Source organism: Rhyacophila brunnea, unplaced genomic scaffold (genome assembly GCF_057557595.1).
Source record: "Rhyacophila brunnea isolate RB1 unplaced genomic scaffold, BYU_Rbru_1.0 scaffold_8, whole genome shotgun sequence".
NCBI lineage: Eukaryota > Metazoa > Arthropoda > Insecta > Trichoptera > Rhyacophilidae > Rhyacophila > Rhyacophila brunnea.
Window position 1 is genome coordinate 21,108,298 of NW_028233350.1, and position 21,225 is coordinate 21,129,522.

The following is a 21,225-nucleotide window of genomic DNA, read 5'->3' on the forward strand; positions in this document are numbered from 1 at the left end:
ACCTACTTTATTGTATTGATTTACTATATAAGGTAGAGTTAAGGGTGTTCGTTGTCAGTGTGTGTTTGCCTTTGGTGAGTATACACGACGCCTGAAGATGCCGAAAGGCGAAACCCGGGTCGCAAAAACGACTTAAATGGAATAGTACAGAGCTTGAATCCATTAGAATTTAGTAATATAAGTTAAAGTGTATAGAATTAAACCAACGGCGTTGCAATAAGCGGTCCTTTTTCTTGAGTGTATAATTTAACAACGTAATTAAGAGCTAGTCAAAGAATCTAGTTTATCACAAGTTTTTTTTTTGTTTTGTTACGCCAAAGAAGTATAAATCTTCTAACGCGCGTACATAAGTACACATACCGATTTTTTTTATTATGTCAGTTAAGGTACTAGGTACCTCATTTTATAGCTACAGGTTATGAATTTGGATATTCGTTTAAATATATTATTTGTATTGTTTCATGCTTTAGTAATATTAACACAGGTATTATAAAATAAATCTTAATTAAGATGACATCAATGGGTTCGCACCATTATATTATGATATCTGGTTTTGTGTGTTTTAAAGAAATTATATTTTGAATGCTTCGAATAGATTTAAATTCGAAAATAAAATAGATAGTTCATGTTTGTACAAATACTATATTTATATGGTACAATATTTATATTCCATAAAAGTATGATGAAAATATTATGTATTCTGTAAATTGATCCTTTGATGTAATGTTGTATTGTTTACAAAATAAAAGAGAACGATAACTCTTCATTATATGTCTACATTTTTTTGAAAATCAAAAAAGCGGAAATATTAAAATGACTACGTAAGAGAGAAGTCGCCTCGATTGCAAAAGCCTTTCAATATCTTTAGCTATAATTATGGAAAATGGAATGATGGAATCACTGGAGAGATATAAATGATACGTGTCAAAAGAGTATGTAATAATTATTGTCAATAGTGAGGATTAACAAAACTAAGAGGAATAGTGCTTAAACCGTCGTTATTATAAAGATAAATAATTGTTATTAATAACAGAACTTTTCTTTAAAAAATATCAGTGACACGTTCACTAGTGAAGTAAGCCCGAGAGTTTAAAGATAGAAAATAGCAAAAAAAAAGTTTTTTGAATTTATATATTTTAGGAATGGTTCACTACAAAGTACAGCATGAACGTCCAGATTTGTTGAGATCTCACAGGATTATGCGCATAAAATGACCGCCGAAACGCAGTTATCACAATGTAATTTTCCTCACTCATCCCATTAATTTTGAGAATATAACGGGTTTTATCTTAATATTTCCCGTAATGGACTCTATTGATTAAGTATACAATTGTATACTTTTTGTTTCGTTTTATAAAAGTTGTAAGAGATAATTTTACATTTTTTATCATTATCGAACGGTTGGCGACTTACCATTCTATAAACAAAAAACGTAGTTCTACGTCAAAACATCATTTACAAGAAGGCAAAAATATCATTTAAAAAAAGCTTTACCGCAGTCGAACAAAATCACAACTCAGGTATTACAATGACCTGGCTATTGTGAAGCAGGTGCAAAAATATACATACTACTACATGGAGGAAGGCCGCAGTAGTGGATTGTCGTTGGGAAATTTACATCTCCCCTTGAAGGCGCAAATGCAAAATGTTCCTGCACTTGGCGTTATTTGAAGGAGTACAGTCAAAAGCTCTCGTCTTCAATACAAATTCCGATTAACTTTGCCAAGGAACGCAAGTATTGCTCTGCAAACGAATTAAAGATAAACAGGTTTACTCGGTTAATATTCTTGCGACATGACGTATTTTTACTCAAAGGAGATGAGATAATTCGTTTTCATTGCGACGGTTAAATATTTTTCCGTCTGAATTCAAAAGAATTACAGTAAATTAAATGTATGCCTGGTTATATTTTTACATTTGTATTATTACATGTTTCTTTAACAAACAAAGCACGCTATTTAGACTTGAATATAAAAGCTTTATCATAATATTTTAAGTAGAAAATTATTTAATATACATAAATTACATTGTGAACATTAATTACCACCAGTGAAGATTCTATATACATAAAATGTTATATTATTATATAAAAAACTTAGCAAGTCCATATTATTTTGTATATTCCAGATGTTAGGTTAAAAAACATGCAATGTTTCATTTCATACTTATTTTTATACCATCGTAATTTTTTTCAAACATTACATAAAAAAATAATAAAGCTTTTATAAATTTTATATAAATTGGAGTAATGGGTTTTAATTTTGATTCTGACAAGTTAATATTATTATATTGTTTTTTGTCAATATATTATGTCTGAATCCCGAGCACGGACTAGATTGATCAAATTGATAATAATTATTTTTCGTGACAACTCTTCGGGATAATAAATAAATTTATATACATTCGTTACACTTCTCTTTATTTTAACAATGGTTAATTAATAAGTATAAGAGTTCTAATAAATAATTACAACATTATGTTGGTACACGATTACTTTATTTATTTAAACTAAAACTTTATAGGGAAAGGGCAGCACAATTTATATTACAAATTTTATACATTTTTCAGCAATATTTTATATATCATATACTATTCTTTTATTCGTAAATATACATGTGATATCTAATCATATTATTATATTTAATTAAAATTATGTGTACCTTTGCATAAATTTAAAAAACCGAAATAATTTTAATAAATATTTATCTGCCTCTGATCAGAGATAATTTTATTTATAGATTATCAATACACAAATAATACATAATTAATGACATTGTTCATGTCTTGACTACTTACTATGAATACCAAAAAAAAAGTATTTTGTATTACGGCGCATTGGCCAATCGCTATAATGCCGTAATACTCTTTTCTAAATAAATAAATAAATTTGTCTATCAAAGCATGTTGGATGTATATATTGTAAAAAGCTTCTAAATACAGAATAAAACGAAAAAATAAATGAATTTGAATATTCCTAAAATACTTTGATATAAATATTTCAAATGTTATCCGATGACGCACTTTTCTCGAACTATACTATTTAATTCATCAATTTTGAGTGTTATAGGATAAGCCTGTGGTCATTTAGTGAATATTGGGTGCTATGACGTATGACTACATTTATATAACGGTTATCCACTTGCAATTACATCTGCCTGGCGACCTCTATTAAATTACATACATTTTGTATGCTTCCTTGTTAATTTGTCTTATTTATGGTCTATTCGGATAATACCCAACATACACCGTTACTTATCTTATTACATTTTTTTAAATACCTTATTAATTATTTGATAATATAGTTCATGTTACATCATTACATTATCATACGTGACAACTCACAATATTCACACGTTAATGTTGCATAATTTTCCAACTTCCTCATATTAGTAAAGCATAAATATATAGTCGAACCGTATACGAGGCATTTACCTTACAATAAAACGAGGCCTTCATTATCTTGTAGCCTCCGTTCGGGTGAATAGTTCTCTACGGTCACATACCGAATAAGCAATCAACGAGCCAAGGTTAAGTATATCACCAGACGAGCGTTTCGGTATTATACCCAGGGGACGTCACATTTTACTCAATAATACTTTCGCTCTGTGACTGCTCTTTGCTCACTTGGTTCGAGAGCTCTGCGAATAATTTAGCAAACTCGATTAGCCCTCAGAGTTTCGCGTTTTCTTTGTTAGTACTTACAAATGACCAAACTGTGTAATTACGTATTAACACTATAATTTTATTTAAAAAGATCTGGTTTTATTCGCAGAATTCTTAAAACGTTCTTATTTGATTTAAAATATACCTCTGAGATCGTCTCGTCAAACGTTTTAATTTTATATCATGAATCAGTAAGTATACTATGTTATAATATAATAATTACTATAACTCAATAATATATGTAATTCCATATTATTAATATAAAACTTAATACATTTACAAAATAATATTTAGATTTAACAGATAGGTACTGAAATGAGTTGGTACAGGATTAAAATTAGATGAATGATAACGTAATACTTTTTTTTATCTAAGTAGATTTTATTAGTATATATAAAAGTGATTAAAACATATTTATTAAGAATTTAAAGATAATATTACTTGTGTATATGTTATATTCCATTGTCTCAAACTGACAAATAAATGTTTATTTGTGATTTCGTCAAAAATTTACATTTGAAAATTTCTTTCTATTTAATACAAAATATATGCCTTTCTGTCTTTGTGTTTCATTATAACTAAAACACAAAATACACATCGGTTTATAATGTCGTAGATCCCAGACCCGAATCCTGGGTCTAAAAAATAATACACAAATTGTTTTTTAATGTATGTTTGGAGTCAGAGTATGGGTATAATAGGTTGAGCAAGTGGCTAACATCCATTTCTCGTAAAAATTAAAATCGGTTAATACAAACCACCACTTCGTGGAGACTCATATGTTATGATCTTCTTAGGATCGGACATGGTTTTAAAAATATATATTATTAAAGTATGTAAGGTGAGTCCCCTAACCTAACATAACCGTTGTCTATCTCATTCGTTTGAATACAAATCAAATCTAATCATTCTATCCCTTTTTTCTGCATACCTATCTGTCTTTTTTATTTCCGTATTTTATATGGTCTATTGGTAGTCTAAAAATAATAACAATATGTTTTTTTATTAAACAGAAGTAAAATACTTATGACATGTTTTTCCTGAAAAATGGATATGACATTTTTAGTAAAAATGTAAATAGTCACAATTATTGAGGAAAAATATTTTATTATGAAATCAATGTGAAAAAAAATGAGATTTTAAATATTTATAATGTTTAAATTCTTTCCTTGGTAAATGGATTGGTTATCCATTTTGCAATTAATTCTCTACTGATACATGTTGCACAAGCAAATCGAAAGAGCCATACGAAATAGTTGTCTCATGAGACAAATAAAGGAAAGCGGCCATCTTACGTGTTGTGTTACAAGACGATAAAGTACAGAGAACGTTTACCTTTTACGTTGACGCAGAACGACCGAACAATGAAAAGATTCAATTTAATGAAAAAAATGACGAGACGGTATCAGATATTTTTTATGAACATAATATTATTATCCCCTAAAGTGAAAAGAAATAAAAAATAAGGAATCACAGAATATACCTACGTCTTTCATTTTTGCATCAAAATTTTTACGAAACGCGAAAAAGGACACGTGCCTTGTTCATATAAACGTCTTGTCATTAAAAGCTCATAATGTGTGGTTACCTATTTTCTGTACACCCTTTAGTAAGCATCTTAAACCATTTTTCCTTATGCATACAATTATTATTGGGGGCATAATAAACAACGGAAAGGCTTCCTTGGTGACGAAATCGAAACAATAGTGATAGCAGGCTGTCAAATAAATACATTTTGTAAACAGAAATCATGGTTATTGTACAGTTTTTAATATCATTTACTAGAATTAGACATGTACCTACAATGGTGCCGAATACCAATTATCTATAAAATACCATTGAATTTAATAATAAGCATGCATTTAGTTTGTGAACATGAGATTTGTAAATATTTGACACGAAGAGCGTGTTGCCGTTTCAATGATAAATAAAAATTATGCTAGGCTAATTTTTATGTGTGTTGCATGTATTTAATGAAATAATTACCGATTGAATAACGATTAAATTTGGTATAAGTAAATGAAATTTTAATAATTAATGTTATTATTGACCATTATTATGTAGATGTGAATCAAGAAATAGTTTAAAACCGATAACAAAGTATCTAAGTATAGTTATTTTTTAATACTCTGGTGCTGGCATGTATTGTATCGTTATTTTTCTTGAATATTAAATTATTACATTCGGTTGTACTGTATTAAACTTATAACATTCAAGTTAATCAGTTAATTGAAAAACTCAGTTTGGCTTTTAGACGAATGAAAAAGCTACTTTGCAACCATAAACTAAACTTAGAAATTAGAATGAACATATTAAGATTATATATATTTTTTAATTATTTTGTGCAGAATGGAGGTGTAGAATCTCTAGAAACTTTCAAAATACTTTTTTTAAGATGCATGCTTAATACTTTGGACGCGGAAGACGCACACGGTGCGTAATGACCAGGCGGCCGATCGATGTAATTAATGTGCATTTTAAAGGGGGCAATTAAAATCTCATTATCTATTCAGCAGCGAAAGCGTTAATGGAAATACAATGTCAAATAAATAATCAAAAAACTTAAACCATGAAAGCTAGCATATTATACTGCCATTATTATTCAACATTTCGTCTATTACAATGCATTTTAGAGACTGGTATTTTCTCAGTAAAAAGTTGAAATTATTGCTGATGTCTGGTGATGGATTCTGGATTTCTGAATGATACAAATTTAAAAGTCAATATAGAAAATGTAATGTATAGGATAAGACAAATAAATAAAATAAGAGAATTGAATATAAATATTTCGTCGTCGAAAGTTTTATAAAAATAATGACTAGAATTGTGAAGAGTTCATTGCAACTTGCTGTGCTCTGTCAATTGCAGATATAGCTTTTTAAATGAATTGAGATGGGGTAGAATACACAGAGAGGGTAGTAAAAATGAAAACCTTAACTTAGGTGGTAGTTCATTTAAAGTTTTATTTGGTGCTGTTGTTTGACTGCGCGAAGATTGCTCCGGACAACACTCTCGGGACGAACAAAATAACTTTTCCTTTTGCTACAAAAAAATCATAAATAAAAAAAATACTTCACTTTTACAAGTGTTAGTATATTATTTTCCACTGCAATCGCCGCGTTATCAGAGTTGTCGTTCAAAAAATCCGACAGCTCATTGCCGGATTTTAGTGTAAACGGAAGATCATTAAAATCCGCTCGGATTTTCCGTTTCTAATATTGAAAAAAGTGGGAGCGTATTTATTCTTCCGCTTTTTGATAGTGTTCGTACAAAGCTAATGCCTGTCTGACCGTTTTTTTAGTAAGTTGTTAGTTGAAACGCGCTTCAACTAATGAGCTTTAAATCGTTAAGCCAGATGGGATTTCTGATAGTCATTATTGAGATTGATATTATTTTTTTTTTTTTTACTAAAATAAAAAGTTTTCAAATTTTGATTTTGGAATATTCCGCACTGATAATGTCACTTATTTATTGATGCTACTATTAACGTATTTATCTTTTTTTTGTAAATCAAATTACTTTAAAACCCTGTTCGATATTATATTTCATAGTTTTTTCAAAACCTTATTTAAAAAATAAATAATTAATGTACTTATATTATATTATGAGTAATAATTTTGTTTTATTTTATTAAATATAGTAATATTAATATAAATTTAATTTGATGATTATTACATTTCGAATTTAAATGATTCATATTTTAAACGATATAATAATAAACCAATACAATTATCAGAAGCAAAGGAAGATAAAATTATCATAGTAAAAGATACCGCTAAAGTATATTATATCTATATTGCATGAAAAAACAGGTATATAATATTTAATATACCATTCATTGAACATAATATACTACACATAACAAGTTGCTATAGTCAACAAAATGCATACATAATTACAAGATAAAAAGAACTTGTTATATACAACGTTTTTAAATTCTGTTGAACCATATTAACTTGACTTGACTAGCTTAAACGATCAAAAAAAATTGTACTTGACATATATATATATATATATATATATATATATATATATTGATTTCCATTGTAACGCACGTATATATTATTAATATAGTTGCTAGGACCCCAGACCCCTAGCAACCAATAATGGTGTCAAAATAACTTGTCATACAAAACAGAATTAAGTAAAAATGAATTCAATTCTACTTTAAAATGGCTTGTCATTGCAAATCATTGTGTTTTGATATATTCTAAAAGTTTCAAATGTCTAGCTAGTCGAAAAGTTAGTTAAAAATTGATTACAAGATTTGTACCGGACAAAGAACCATCGGACAAATAAGAATACGAGCTAAGAAAAACGATGTAATGTAAAATATTCTATATTAGGACCGGTTTTGTCCGTCTCAGTGGTATATTTTCAACTTAATACATTTTTTTAAAACAATATTTATCAAACAAAATTCAAAGCGATAGAAATAATATAACAATAGGTACATAAATAATTATCCGTCCAATAATACCTTCCCAATAACAGATTAATTTAAAACTAATGAGGTTGGACATTAATATTTCATACTACGTCAGGGGCATTAAACAAATTATTTAAAATATTAACAAACTACAAAATATGAAACAATCGACACTTACAATAACATTAATATCAACTAATAATTATGCTTAGTCAAAATTTACAATAAAAATTTTATAAAAAATAAAATAAAATAAACGATATTATCAATTGAAGTGAGATCGAATAAAAAAACAAATACAACCAAAATATGAGTCAAAATTAAATAAAATTTAAAAAAATAAATAATGTACAATATATAAAGTTATGATATGACAATCCCAAATATTAAATAGGGTATAATAATGGAGAAGACACAAAATATAATTGATCATTTAACAAATTAGAATTGGGCAAAAATGTATACCTATTAATTTTTAGGATTTCCTGTTTATCCATTTCTATAGATTTCTCATTCAAATGCAGGATTTTAAAATTTTTACTGATATTATAAGAGTGATTATTTAAACTTAAATGATTTCCAAAAGCTGAAGTTTCATTACCATTTTTGGCACAGGCTAAATGTTCTTTGATCCTAGTATTAATACAACGTCCCGTTTGTCCAACATATTTGGCATCACAAGAGTCACAACTTAATAGATAAATTCCACTTTGGTTAAGTTTATCTAATCTATCTTTAGTATTCACCAGTATTGAATTCAAATTTTGTGTGTTGTAAAATGTTACATTGAAAAGTTTTTTATCTATTTTTCTTGAAATATTCTCAGACACTCTTCCTAGGAAACATAATTTAACCCAGCGTTTTTTAACACTGGCTTCATCTATCACTAAGCCAGAGGTCACATTAAATAAAGTTAATTTTTTAGATTTATTGGCCAGAATGCGATCAATCAAACGTGAGTCATAACCGTTATTAAAAGCGATTTGTTTAATCGTCTTTAACTGCAAAGCAAAACTATTTTCGGACATAAGAACCATTAATAAACGATGCATAAAAGCATGGAAAACTGATAATTTATGTGAGATATGGTGTCTAGAAGAGTTATTAATAATGTTATCACTGAAGGTATCCTTTCTAAAAATGCTAAATATATGTTTGTTATTTGTAATATTGATTGTTAAATCCAAGAAGTTAATTGTACTGTTCCCTAGTTCCATTGTGAATTGAATTGACTTATTAATACTATTTATGTCTTTTAAAAAATTATCTGTACCCTGACGTAGTATTACATATTAATGTCCAACCTCATTATTTTTAAATTAATCTGTTATTGGGAAGGTATTATTGGACGAATAATTATTTATGTACCTATTGTTATATTATTTCTATTGCTTTGAATTTTGTTTGTAAAATATTGTTTTAAAAAAATTTATTCAGTTGAAAATGTCCCACTGAGGCGGAAAAAACCGGTCCTAATATATTAATTAAAAGTGGAATAAGTACTACAAAAAAATTGCGTTTTAATAAATAAAAACAACAATACAATGCAGTTCCACCATGAATTGACAGTTAACAAAATAAAAGAAAGTAAAATATTCTAATAACTAGTTAAATAATATTAATGGTAAATTAAATTCAACGAATATGCATTTATTTTAAAAGATGCACGTAATATTGTATTTGATAACATAATATTACACAATATAATGAAGTCAAACTTTTTATTTTTAAAATTATTTAACAATAAAGAATATTATAATAATTTCAAAAGAGAATTTCTAAGGTTAATTTATTTGAATTCCACTTAAAGCATAAATACTAATAATAATAATCGTTTTTTAACCAGGTCCGATCCTAAAAAGATCATAATAAAATATGCACCTCCACAGAGAGCGCTTAATCCGCTCGGCCATCGTGGGCCCAAAATACCCAACATGAACTATTCGAAAATATTAAAGTGAACACGTTATAATTTATGTTGATTTATTAATTAATGCTTTTTTTTAAATACTTTCGATACCTATACCAATATAACGCGTAGTTGCGATTCGATAAAATTTACACGTTGAAAATTACACATATATAATAATTTCTCAAATATGTTGCATATGAGTTTGTCAAAATTATAATTAAAATAAAGTTCGATCATTGATTATAATCTAGAAGTTGGGTTATAATTATATTATACCTAATTTATAATGGTAATGTTTTACCTGAATGTCAGTGTGGTGAGCGGTCTATACGACTTGTGACTGTTAACGTCCGACATCGGTGTTCCCCAAAAGTCGTTCTTGAAGACGTGCGACAGTGGATTTTGCGCCAGCACGTCCCCGTTCATGGTGATCGCCGGTATATCGTCGTGCACGAAGTCGCCCGATAGACCGTTGACGTAGCACGCCACGGAAACCAGGCCGACGACGCCATACAGGGCGTACTCGTTGGGCGTCGCCACCTTCTCCTCGCGGACCGTGGCCAAAGGGCGCCGTTTCATTGTCGAAACGGATCACTTTGAACTTTCTTTGTTGTTATAACGTTATTATTTTAATTCCGTTCATCACTTTTTAAACGTCACTGTTGATAATGATCCATTAAAAATTATTTATATATTTTTGTTTTTAGACATTATTATTTAATTATGTTAGAATTCACAATTTACCTGAAATAGATTAGAATTTATACATATGATTCGTTTTCATTTAAATTGAAATCGTTTAATCAGAATAGACTCTTCATTAAAATAACCACTACGGTTTAACTTGCTTATATTACATAATACAACGACTATTAATTCCGATTAAAGTAATTTATTTGTGATATTCCTTTACAGAATAAAAATAATCTAATATATATACATATATCGTGTCTACTCTAATATAAATGTAGAGTGTATATTATACACTCGTACATTTGACATATTCCGTCAATATAATAATATGTAAATAAATTTGCTATTGCAAGTTTGCAGATATTAATTAGAAAACCTACAGATCTATTAAATACCAAATATTTAACAAATTATCTACTATAGTTATATAATATTATTTACTACATTTAATTATTTAACTCCTTGAAAATATTGTAACAGTAACTTATGAAACAGTAAGCAGTAATTTTTTAAAGTTATGTTGTTTTAATTAATATTGATTTGTGGGTTAAAACTGAAATCAAAAGATAAGTGTATGTGGTGTGCACGCGGGACGAAAATTAAACTTTTTGTTTTGCAGATCGTCTTCGTGGTATATTTATTTTGTATAATATGTAAAAGTCAATAAATCCGATACTTAGATGCTTTAAATGCATGATTTATATGTTAACCGTAATATCTGTTTTATGGTTGTTGAAATTTTTCATTAAAGTTGAGCAATTTACGCGGTTGGCTGGCCGAATCGAAATTAAAAAAACTAACCATTCAGGTTTCTCTATCTTGTCAGTTATTAGTTAGTAGTGTATACTAAATGATCTTAATAATTTTCACTTTTACCATGCCTTAATGAGTAGTGAATTTGGTGGTGCGCTTGACTGTCAATAGAAATTTTGGTGATCTACTGTAAGCGATTTCTCATTTATTTTGTAAAGATTCTGTTTCTCTCATACAGGATTCTCTATACAGGAAAAAATATTTAAAATATTTTGACGTCATAACATGATTTTTGAATGAAACATGAATAAGGGGGTACATAATGGTTGTTTTAGTGTCTCAAAATAAAAGTTTTGTGTTTGTCCAACGGCAAAACATTCATTTGAAATATGTGTAGAGAAATCATCTTTGCTTGATATAAATAATAAAATTGCGTATGATTGCAACAAAAGAGTGGAAAAAGATGCGACGTGAAATATTACATGCAATTTATTAAAAAAGATGAGAGAAAAGAGTCGGGAAGGTTTCGTGTATTGTTTTAAACCCATCTCATTTTAAGCCCAAAGTCTTTTACGCAGCAAAATGACAGACTATTATTTTAAGCGAAACGGAGGATACATTTTTATACTCAGCTGTGTATTTTCAAAGAGCTTTTCCGAGAGAAAAATTTACCCCAAGTGACTATTGTAAACGAAGCATCAAATATTTTATAAAGGCAACAGTAAAGGTAATTTTTATTTTCTGCTGGCAAGATTTAATAACATTATTTTGGAGACAATTTTCATAAAATACTTACCTAGGAATATTTTTATTTCATTAAGGTTATATACTTACATAAAATAATATTTAAAAAAAATCATTAAATTACATTAGAGTAGGTAAATACTTAAATTATTATTATTTCTTATTATTATTTTTTTAAATATTGTTTATTAATACCTACCTACTAATTTTGCATTAAAAAAATGAGGTTTAATAAAATTTTAAATGAATACACGTTAATAATTAACTATTTATTTTATTCAACGAATAATTCACAAGGTTTAAGAGAATGTACCATTCTGATTATTGAACATACATCATTTTGAAAAACACTTTCTGAGAAAATATATTATAATCAATAGAAAAAATCCTTTTTGAAAAAATTAAACCACCCCGGCAGGGAATCAAACCCTGCATCTTCTGGGTTTACGCCCCGTCCGTTGCATTAACCTCTATGATTCCCTCGATTCCCTGCCGGGGTGGCTTACTTTTTTCAAAAAGGATTTTTTCTATTCGATATAATATATTTTCTCAGAAAGTTTTTTCAAAATTATGTATGTTCTAATACACATTTATTGTTAATAGTTATTTAAAAAACTATTTTATTATTACTGTATCATGTGTTTTGTAAAATAATAAATTTAAAAAACAACCTGTTTTCAAGGTATTAGTAGGTTTTGATTTAATTAAATTTTATTTTCAATACTTATTATTGGGTGAAACAATGGACAATGACATTTTGATAATGTAATATTGGCTGAAATAGCCGGAGACATGGAATGTGACGCCGGACCGTGAGAAGTGGCGTGACCTTTAGACTATATTAGCATTACAGGGTGAAGTAAGTACTATTTAATTAAGTATGGACTATCTATCTATACAATACTCTCCCATCTTATTATTATAATTTATTTGTAATTGTAAAAGTACAATAATATCTAGGGTAGATTTTGCATGCCTCATATGGAAGTTGTTTAAAAGGTTTTTGCAAAGAATAATAATACTTATGATGATGACGTTTAAATGAATGTAAGTGACATAATAACAAAATGAGGCAGAAGCACATTTTACATTACATACCCAAATATTTTAGGTGAAACAGGATTGTAACTGGTTATGATTAAAAAATATAACCATTGTATTCCCAAAAATAGTATATGTTTCATAATATAATATCTAATTTGATTAATCTACCATAACTTGTTCTCTTTAAGATAAATAAATGATTAATTTGTGCGCGATACCTTATTATTTACATAATTGTTGAAAAACAGCTATGGACAATTTACAATCGTACCTATATTTAACTGTCAAGTAACTATTTGATTTATTCAATTTGATCACCAGTGTACTTGTATTATCTAAATCTACAGCACTTTTTGTTCATGATTTGGATCAAAGTAAAGTAAACCTATATAAAAAAATTCAGGGTAATCGTATGCAGGTCAAAGATTTAAACTCTACACACATGGGTTTGGAAACAAGCGTTTTGTTCCTTGTATTTTACTGTGGGACTATACATTTTATGTTCTGCTGAAATTAAATTATAATTATATTATCAGTCATAAATATAATAAAGTTTCAATAATTATTGGGAATATTGTGTAGTAGTATTTGTATATTAATAATATTATTTCTATGTTATTAGTGGCGAGAGAGAAATATTATAACTCATTGTAAATGGTATATATTTTGATATAATTGAAGTTTCTACGTGATAGAGTGCGAAGTTTAGTGTGACGTCGGTTTTATTGATGGATTGACAGCCGGGGTATTACAATTGATGCCTACTTGCGGGCGTCGGCAGCGTCGGGACGCCGTGCAGATTACTTGCTAAGTGGTTTATCGTATCGTGATATTATACACTTAATAACACTACACTTCCGTGCGGCCTTCTTGGCAGAGTTCATTCCGAATGGAGTGAATGGCGTGCAATCGACGGCCGCTACGTTAGCCCGGGATTTTATCTGAAACAAGAGAAAGAAAACAAAATATAAGAAATGCCTGAAACATTTGCTTAAAAAAAATACATAAATAATAATTATTATGGCATAATATTGTGTTATTGGTTATTGATAACAATGGAAAATATTACTTTTACAAATATTAAAAGCAATAATATTATGAATTCATACTATAGTAAATACTATATAAAAATATATCATCGATATAATAGAATACTTATGATTATAATATGTTAGTTTATAAAATTTATGAAAATAATTATAGTAAAGTAAATACATATTATTATAATATATTGAAAAAAAGCAAAAATATTACAAGAAGTTAACTTTCTACATTATATACTATGATATATATAAACAAAAATAAATTACAGCTATTATAATATAAATTATATAAAATATAAATATATTATTTATAATATATTATATTGTTTTTATTAAGTGTTTTAATAATTCAGTAGCTGTCTGGGACAACACCCTACGGAAAAAATTTGATGTGTGATTTGATATTTTGTTAATTAAAAATAAAATTGATATATGTAGTAGAATAGTTCTGTAATATTGGCTAGAATATGTAGTAATATTGGCCAAAAAACTGAATCAAAATACATCTTAAGTCGACAGATAAAACACATTTAAAATTTTTTGAGGGCCTCCAAGTTATTCTTCTGAACTAATAATTCCATCACATGCCAGCAGGTAGGTCCAATCAATTTGATATAATATGCTGCTGTAGTGAATTTAAAATTCTTTGAAGCAGTTGGTTTAGCTTATCTATATAAAATTTTGTTAGACAAGCAATAATTCTTAAATTTAAGTAACTTCAAATTGTTTTAATAAAAATGTTTAGTAAATAGAAAATTCTTTTTAAAAATTCTCCAGGCATTCAAATTATTGTCCCGATAGATTGTAGCAATTAATACACAAAAATACCTTTTAAAAATGGCACTTTCTTTTAATTGAGAATAAATTGCCATATAAACATAGTTTGAATGTGACCGAATATGAAATAGGTATTCGTTTTTTAATTGCTATGAAATGAGTGGATACTATGGAATTGAAAATATTTGCGACCTTCTTTTGTTTTCTTTTAAACCTTCGATGTTCAAAATTCTCATTCAAAATTATTATTGTAATGTATCAAAAATTAATTTTGATCATTTTCATGTCAATTCTACATGATATTTTCAAGACAAAAGCAGCCGTGCAATATTTTTGGAGTTTAAATTGGTGTGAATAAAATAAAAAATAATATTATGTAATAGTTAGTAGTTGTCAGCATAATATTGAACTGTTCGACATTTTTATCCATATTGATAAAAAGGTTTTGCAATTTGACAGCTGATAAAATAACATAATGGGTAAGTCGCGTTTTATTATATTATATTGATTTATACGCTTATTGCTTGAAAAATCTTTGCTGTCTTAGCATCTAAATAATGATAGTACCTATTGTCATTATGTACATATACATAAATATATTGTATGTAAAGAAGTTTACGTTCTACTAATTTGCGTACCTATAAACATTGTCTATATTATATTAATGGCAACCATTGTTATTTTATTTTTTGACATTATATTTTAAAATCATTGTTTCAGATACTACATTAATATGTTGTCGATCGTTGGGTTTGTGGATGGGCAGAATAACAGTAAGCGATGAAAAATTCATGCTACACATAGGAAATTAATGAAGTCATTGATCTGACAGGAAGTACTGACAAATAAATTACCACCAATGGTCGGGTGCTTTACGATTACTATATTTTTTATTATTAATACTCTTTTGGGTTCTGGGTACAGAACAGATAATAAATAGAATTCCGACAGGCTATATACTAATACCGTAAATTTTGACGCATGGTTTTGAATGTGTGAGTGTCCTACGAAAATGAACCACGCATTATAGACGTACAATAGTGTGTGTAATATACCAATATTAAATGAGCGTCAATGCATAAGCCGAGAGCAGTTGTCAGTATTCGACGTATGACGTATTCTTGATACGTGTTTAAATTTATCCCGTATTTTTCCTTACTCGAGATCGGTTGACTGCTTTTCTTTACCCGTTGCGTATTTCAGTTCCCATTATTTCTGAGTTCCCTGGTTCTGAAGCTCATATAGTCATGCCAATGATACCGCAAATTTAGGAGGCATTCTGGAACTTACTAATCTTTATAATATATTATTTCATATATATATTATATCTCTATATATATAAAAATCTCGTGTCACGGTGATTGTGGTCGCACTCCTCCAAAATGGCTCGACCGATTTTTGTATATTTGTTAGGTATGAGAATAGGTCAACAAGTATATTTCATACAGCTAGGTGATTAGGGTATCTCTATCCAGACAAAATTTTCTTTTATTTTTTGGACAATTTTTTTTTGTATTTTTTTTATTATTTGGCGTCAAAAAATACCTATACCGATTTTATTATTTTTATATGAAAAAATTTTACCGTCGTTCGTATTTCAAACAGAACGAAATTATTAATGTTGTTGAATGACAGATGGCGCTACGTCCGAGAAAAAATCAAGAGAAGCATTGCGTCATTTTGACATTTCATTCGGCATATCACAACGCAGTGCGTGCAAAATTTTGTACGATTTATTTTAATTTATCTATTTTTGTGTGCGTGTATTACAGTGCACAATGCCAGCAAGACGCAAGGGGGGGCATTTGGGCCGTCGAACGAATAAAGCAACAAACATGCGAAATAGTAGAGCAGAAAGAAGAAAGAAAATCCAATAAGATAACAAAAACGTGCGTGTGAGCATGTTGCAATTGCGTGCATTTCAATCACAAGAGGCACGAGCTAAACGAAATCAACAACAACAATTGGAACGGAGCCAAGGGCGCCGGTTCGTAGTTAACACACGCAGAGCAAAATGACCAACAACGCCAACAAGTACATCGAGCATTTACACCCGCTTCGTTCCTTCGTCTCGCATTCGAGTACGAGCCAGATATTGAATATTCCGCTCATCCGAAAGTGCTGATTGGTGCTATGGACAAAGAATGTCCCCATTGTCATGCGCTCAAATTCAAACATGAGTCAGCCGGGATGTGTTGCGCATCAGGAAAAGTGCAACTACCAGAAATTAAAATACCACCAGAACCATTGAACTGCTTGCTCATCGGCACGGTTCCAGATTCAAACCTGTTCCTGAAGTCCATTCGCACATTCAATTCATGCTTCCAAATTACTTCGTTCAGAGCAACAGAAAAAGTTCACAATACTGCGGCAAATGGTCAACAATTCCATTCTACGTTCAAAATCAAAGGCCAAGTATACCAAAAAGTAGGCTCATTGCTGCCAAAACCAAACGAACCACATAAATTTTTACAAATCTACTTCATGGGCGGTGAGGACATCCATCGTGTGGATGCACGTTGCGGCTACAATAACCTCAATTTGCCTAATGCCAGGCGCATCGTCGGCGAACTGGACGCCCTATTGAATGAGCACAATGAATTATTTAAATTCTTCAAAGCACACATGCACGAATTGCAAAGTGACAACACACTGTTGTCATCAATCCTGATAAAACACCAGCTGGAGAGCACGTGAGTCGATTCAATGCGCCTGTTGTTGACGACATTGCTGGAATCATGGTTGGCGACCACACATCGACGCGAGAAATCGTGATTCGAAGAAGAAACAATAATCTGGTCATCGCTGACACACACCGTTCATACGACGCTCTCAAATATCCGCTAATTTTCCGGAAGGGACAAGACGGATATTGCATAAATATTAAACAACGAGATCCTGTCACAGGTAATTCATTCATTATGAACATGATAACTCATTTTGAGTTGAGAAAATGAATGGTTGGTGTTTTTTGTTTTTATCGGCGGTCATCGTCTACAGCACTCCATTCCTCTTTCTGTCATAGATCCCATCTCCACACACTTACAATACATTCGTTATTTTATATTTAACAACCAAAATATTCACTAGAAATAATTTATATGGCAGAACAACGTTTGCCGGGTCAGCTAGTATATATATGTCTGTTATCTATGTTAATTCACCGGTGGTTTTTTATGCTTTATGTCACTTAAATTCAAATTTATATATTGTATATATAATAAACATGACAAATTATAAATTAAAAGCGTTCGCGACATGACATAAAGGAAGTGTCAATTAAAAATACAGGGTAGTGTAAGTAGGTAAATAATACAATAATAAAATAAGAAAAATAACGGTACATGGCAGCGCACAGAGTGAACTAGGTTGATAGACCCTATATTAAAAACTTATAAAACAACGTCCATTTAAATTCAACTCACGCAAGTGGAATTTATCAATATCCGAAGCGATTTAGTTATTGCCCTCACGATTGGCATTACTAATAGCAGGTTAGTTTTGTACCTTGGGAGAACAACCAACGGATGCCCCCGATTTTTAAAATAAATAATCAGATAAATACAAGCCAATACTACAGAGAATGGCGGAGTTTCCATTTATGCCGCGTAGAAGTCGGAAAATATATAGCTAAGTAAAGATTCCTTTTTACTACTTTCCCATTCACTGCGGACCTTTTCATTAATATTTAATTGTCACATTTAAATAACATGATAATTATATATAATAGCCACCTGATGGGCAACGCACCAGTTGCGTTGGATAGAGCGTATGGGTTAAGCTAGAGAATGTCATCTGGTTTTTTACACAGTTTCATTTACATTTCTAATTGTTGGAGGTACTTTTTATTATTCTATTTTTGTTATAATATTTTATTACAAAAATGAAGACGGAATACAAATTGTGGTGATTGCAGATACCTGCGAATACTAAACTTTATAAATTATAAGTTTGTCACGGAAAACTTTGTGTTATAAATAATTTTATTAATGAATATTGTTTACGAATGAAAATTTTGCAGAAAATTGTACGTGTCTTCCGGATGATATTTTGTACTTTTATGAATGAAAATAACAAACTTGGGAAAACTAACTTCATTGATATATACAAGGAGTTGAAACCGTAGTCGCAAAATACATATTATTATTGTGTCGTTGGTAAGAAAGTGGCATATGTGGTTTTCGATACTGTCAAATCGAATGACATCGACAAAGTAAAAGTTCAGAGCGCAAAAAGATGACGTAATAAATATTATGAAATTACTTATAGCATATCACAGGCCATCTTTCATTACTTTGGTTGGCGATTGAAGCATATTGGCGGCTGGAACTTATCTCAGCGTAATTTATTTAATTTCTTTAATGAAATCTATCAACCGCTAAGTACTTGTGAATTATAACCAAAATATTTATATAATCAACACATAAATACATAATTTTAATATTATATAAAGTGCTTAAATATTCAATGATAAAGTTCTATAAAGAGTACAAGGAAGATAATAGGTATTATGTGAAATTGATAAATGTGTATCAATACTAATAATCAATACTGACAATACCTACATAAATAAACATTGTAATATTGAGTGAGGATTGTCTGACTAATAACCTATAAAATTAATAGTAAATACAACACGGTGTAAGTTTTAATAATTAAAATATGTATGCCAAAAACGCACATTTTATATATTATTTACTAAATCGTACGCTTATTTTTAAATAAAAAAATCTTTTTAATGATAACCCAAGCCTTGGATCTTGAATATATCTTAAAATATATATGTGTGCAATGCAATAATAGCCAAACGACAAAATTCCCAACAACAAATATTAACTAATATATTAATACTCATTTCAAATTGAATGGTGAAGGCATTTTAATGGCGCTTTCTAACCAATTCCATACGTGAGACAGTGAGCTATTTTTTAATAATGATTCAAGAGACCCTTTATTTCGCTGTTCAATGTGGATAGATTGTCAAACGCTTTGGTATCTCTGTTTGGCGAGAAAAAATGCAATAGACGTCGAAAGGGCAATAGAATTACACACGTGACGGATTCCATGGGCCACTTATTTGAATTCCACACGTGGTACGCCACCGGCCGTATTAGAGGTTGAATTATACTACGCTAGCCGGACACGGAAATCCTGGTTCTAATATATTTCATAAGTATCAAGTGTTTTTTTTTTCAGTACAATAATTAATTTGTAATTATTGACATTTGTATTTAAAATATATTTCATCATCATCATTAGCCTAAGTCTGTCCACTGCTGGATGAAAGCCTCTTCAAGCTACTTCTACTTCTCTCGGTTCTATGCGTTGCGTTCATGAACATAGATTTAATCAATAAAATTATACAGTACTTAATGCTAATGAACAATTTTGTAAATATTATATTATTGTTTTGAATTAAATTTACATCTATTCATATAAAATACACATTAAAAGGCAATGTAAAAAATAATATTTTTACTATGGTTATAATATTTGTATGCTTTTAAAAGTGACTGTTTATTTACATAATATTATGGCATAATAACAATACGTTTATTTTAGATATTTGGATATTACCAGTAATGATTACAAATAAAATAATTTGAAATGTAAATGAAAATATAAGTGTATAAGTATACACTTTACGAATAACAACAGAACTTTTGATTGATTTTGACACCACGCAAGACTGGCGAAAATTATATTAATATTGTGTAAAAATAAATTCGATTAAGTTTCCATTTCTCCACGGCATTTTTTGAAAACCGTAAGTATTTTTCATAGATAAAGCAAGTCATAGTAGCGATGCAGTACAAGCATATATAAAAATATAATACGGAGGGGATAATAATAGTATGGCTTGAAAGGGATTGAAATGCAAAGAAGGGGAAGTTTTGTTAATACGATAAGAACAGTGGTGATGGAGCGCAAAAAGTGTTGTGTCATTTTTAAATAATTTGAATTGTAATATAATTTAATAAAAATGCAATGACATGGGATTATTACAAGTAAAATAAAAAGTATATCATTTATTTCATTATTAGCATAAGTAATTTTAATATATGAGTGCCTTATCGAGAAAGATCTACAATAGGTAAATTTTATTAGCTGGATTTTATTAGAATAATAAACAGTCATTAAAACTATTCCAATACTTTGATAGATTC

General features: G+C 29.2%; 1 protein-coding gene across 1 annotated transcript in view; it reads right to left on the reverse strand.

Moving 5' to 3' along the window:
* Nucleotides 1-10,583, reverse strand: part of LOC147064029 (protein O-mannosyl-transferase TMTC1-like) — a 571,636-nt gene extending 561,053 nt beyond the window's left edge. The window contains exon 1 of the mRNA XM_085959137.1: nucleotides 10,306-10,583. Coding sequence (XP_085815263.1) covers nucleotides 10,306-10,583 — 278 coding nt within the window. The remainder of the gene's footprint in view (nucleotides 1-10,305) is intronic.
* Nucleotides 10,584-21,225: the final 10,642 nt, after the last annotated feature.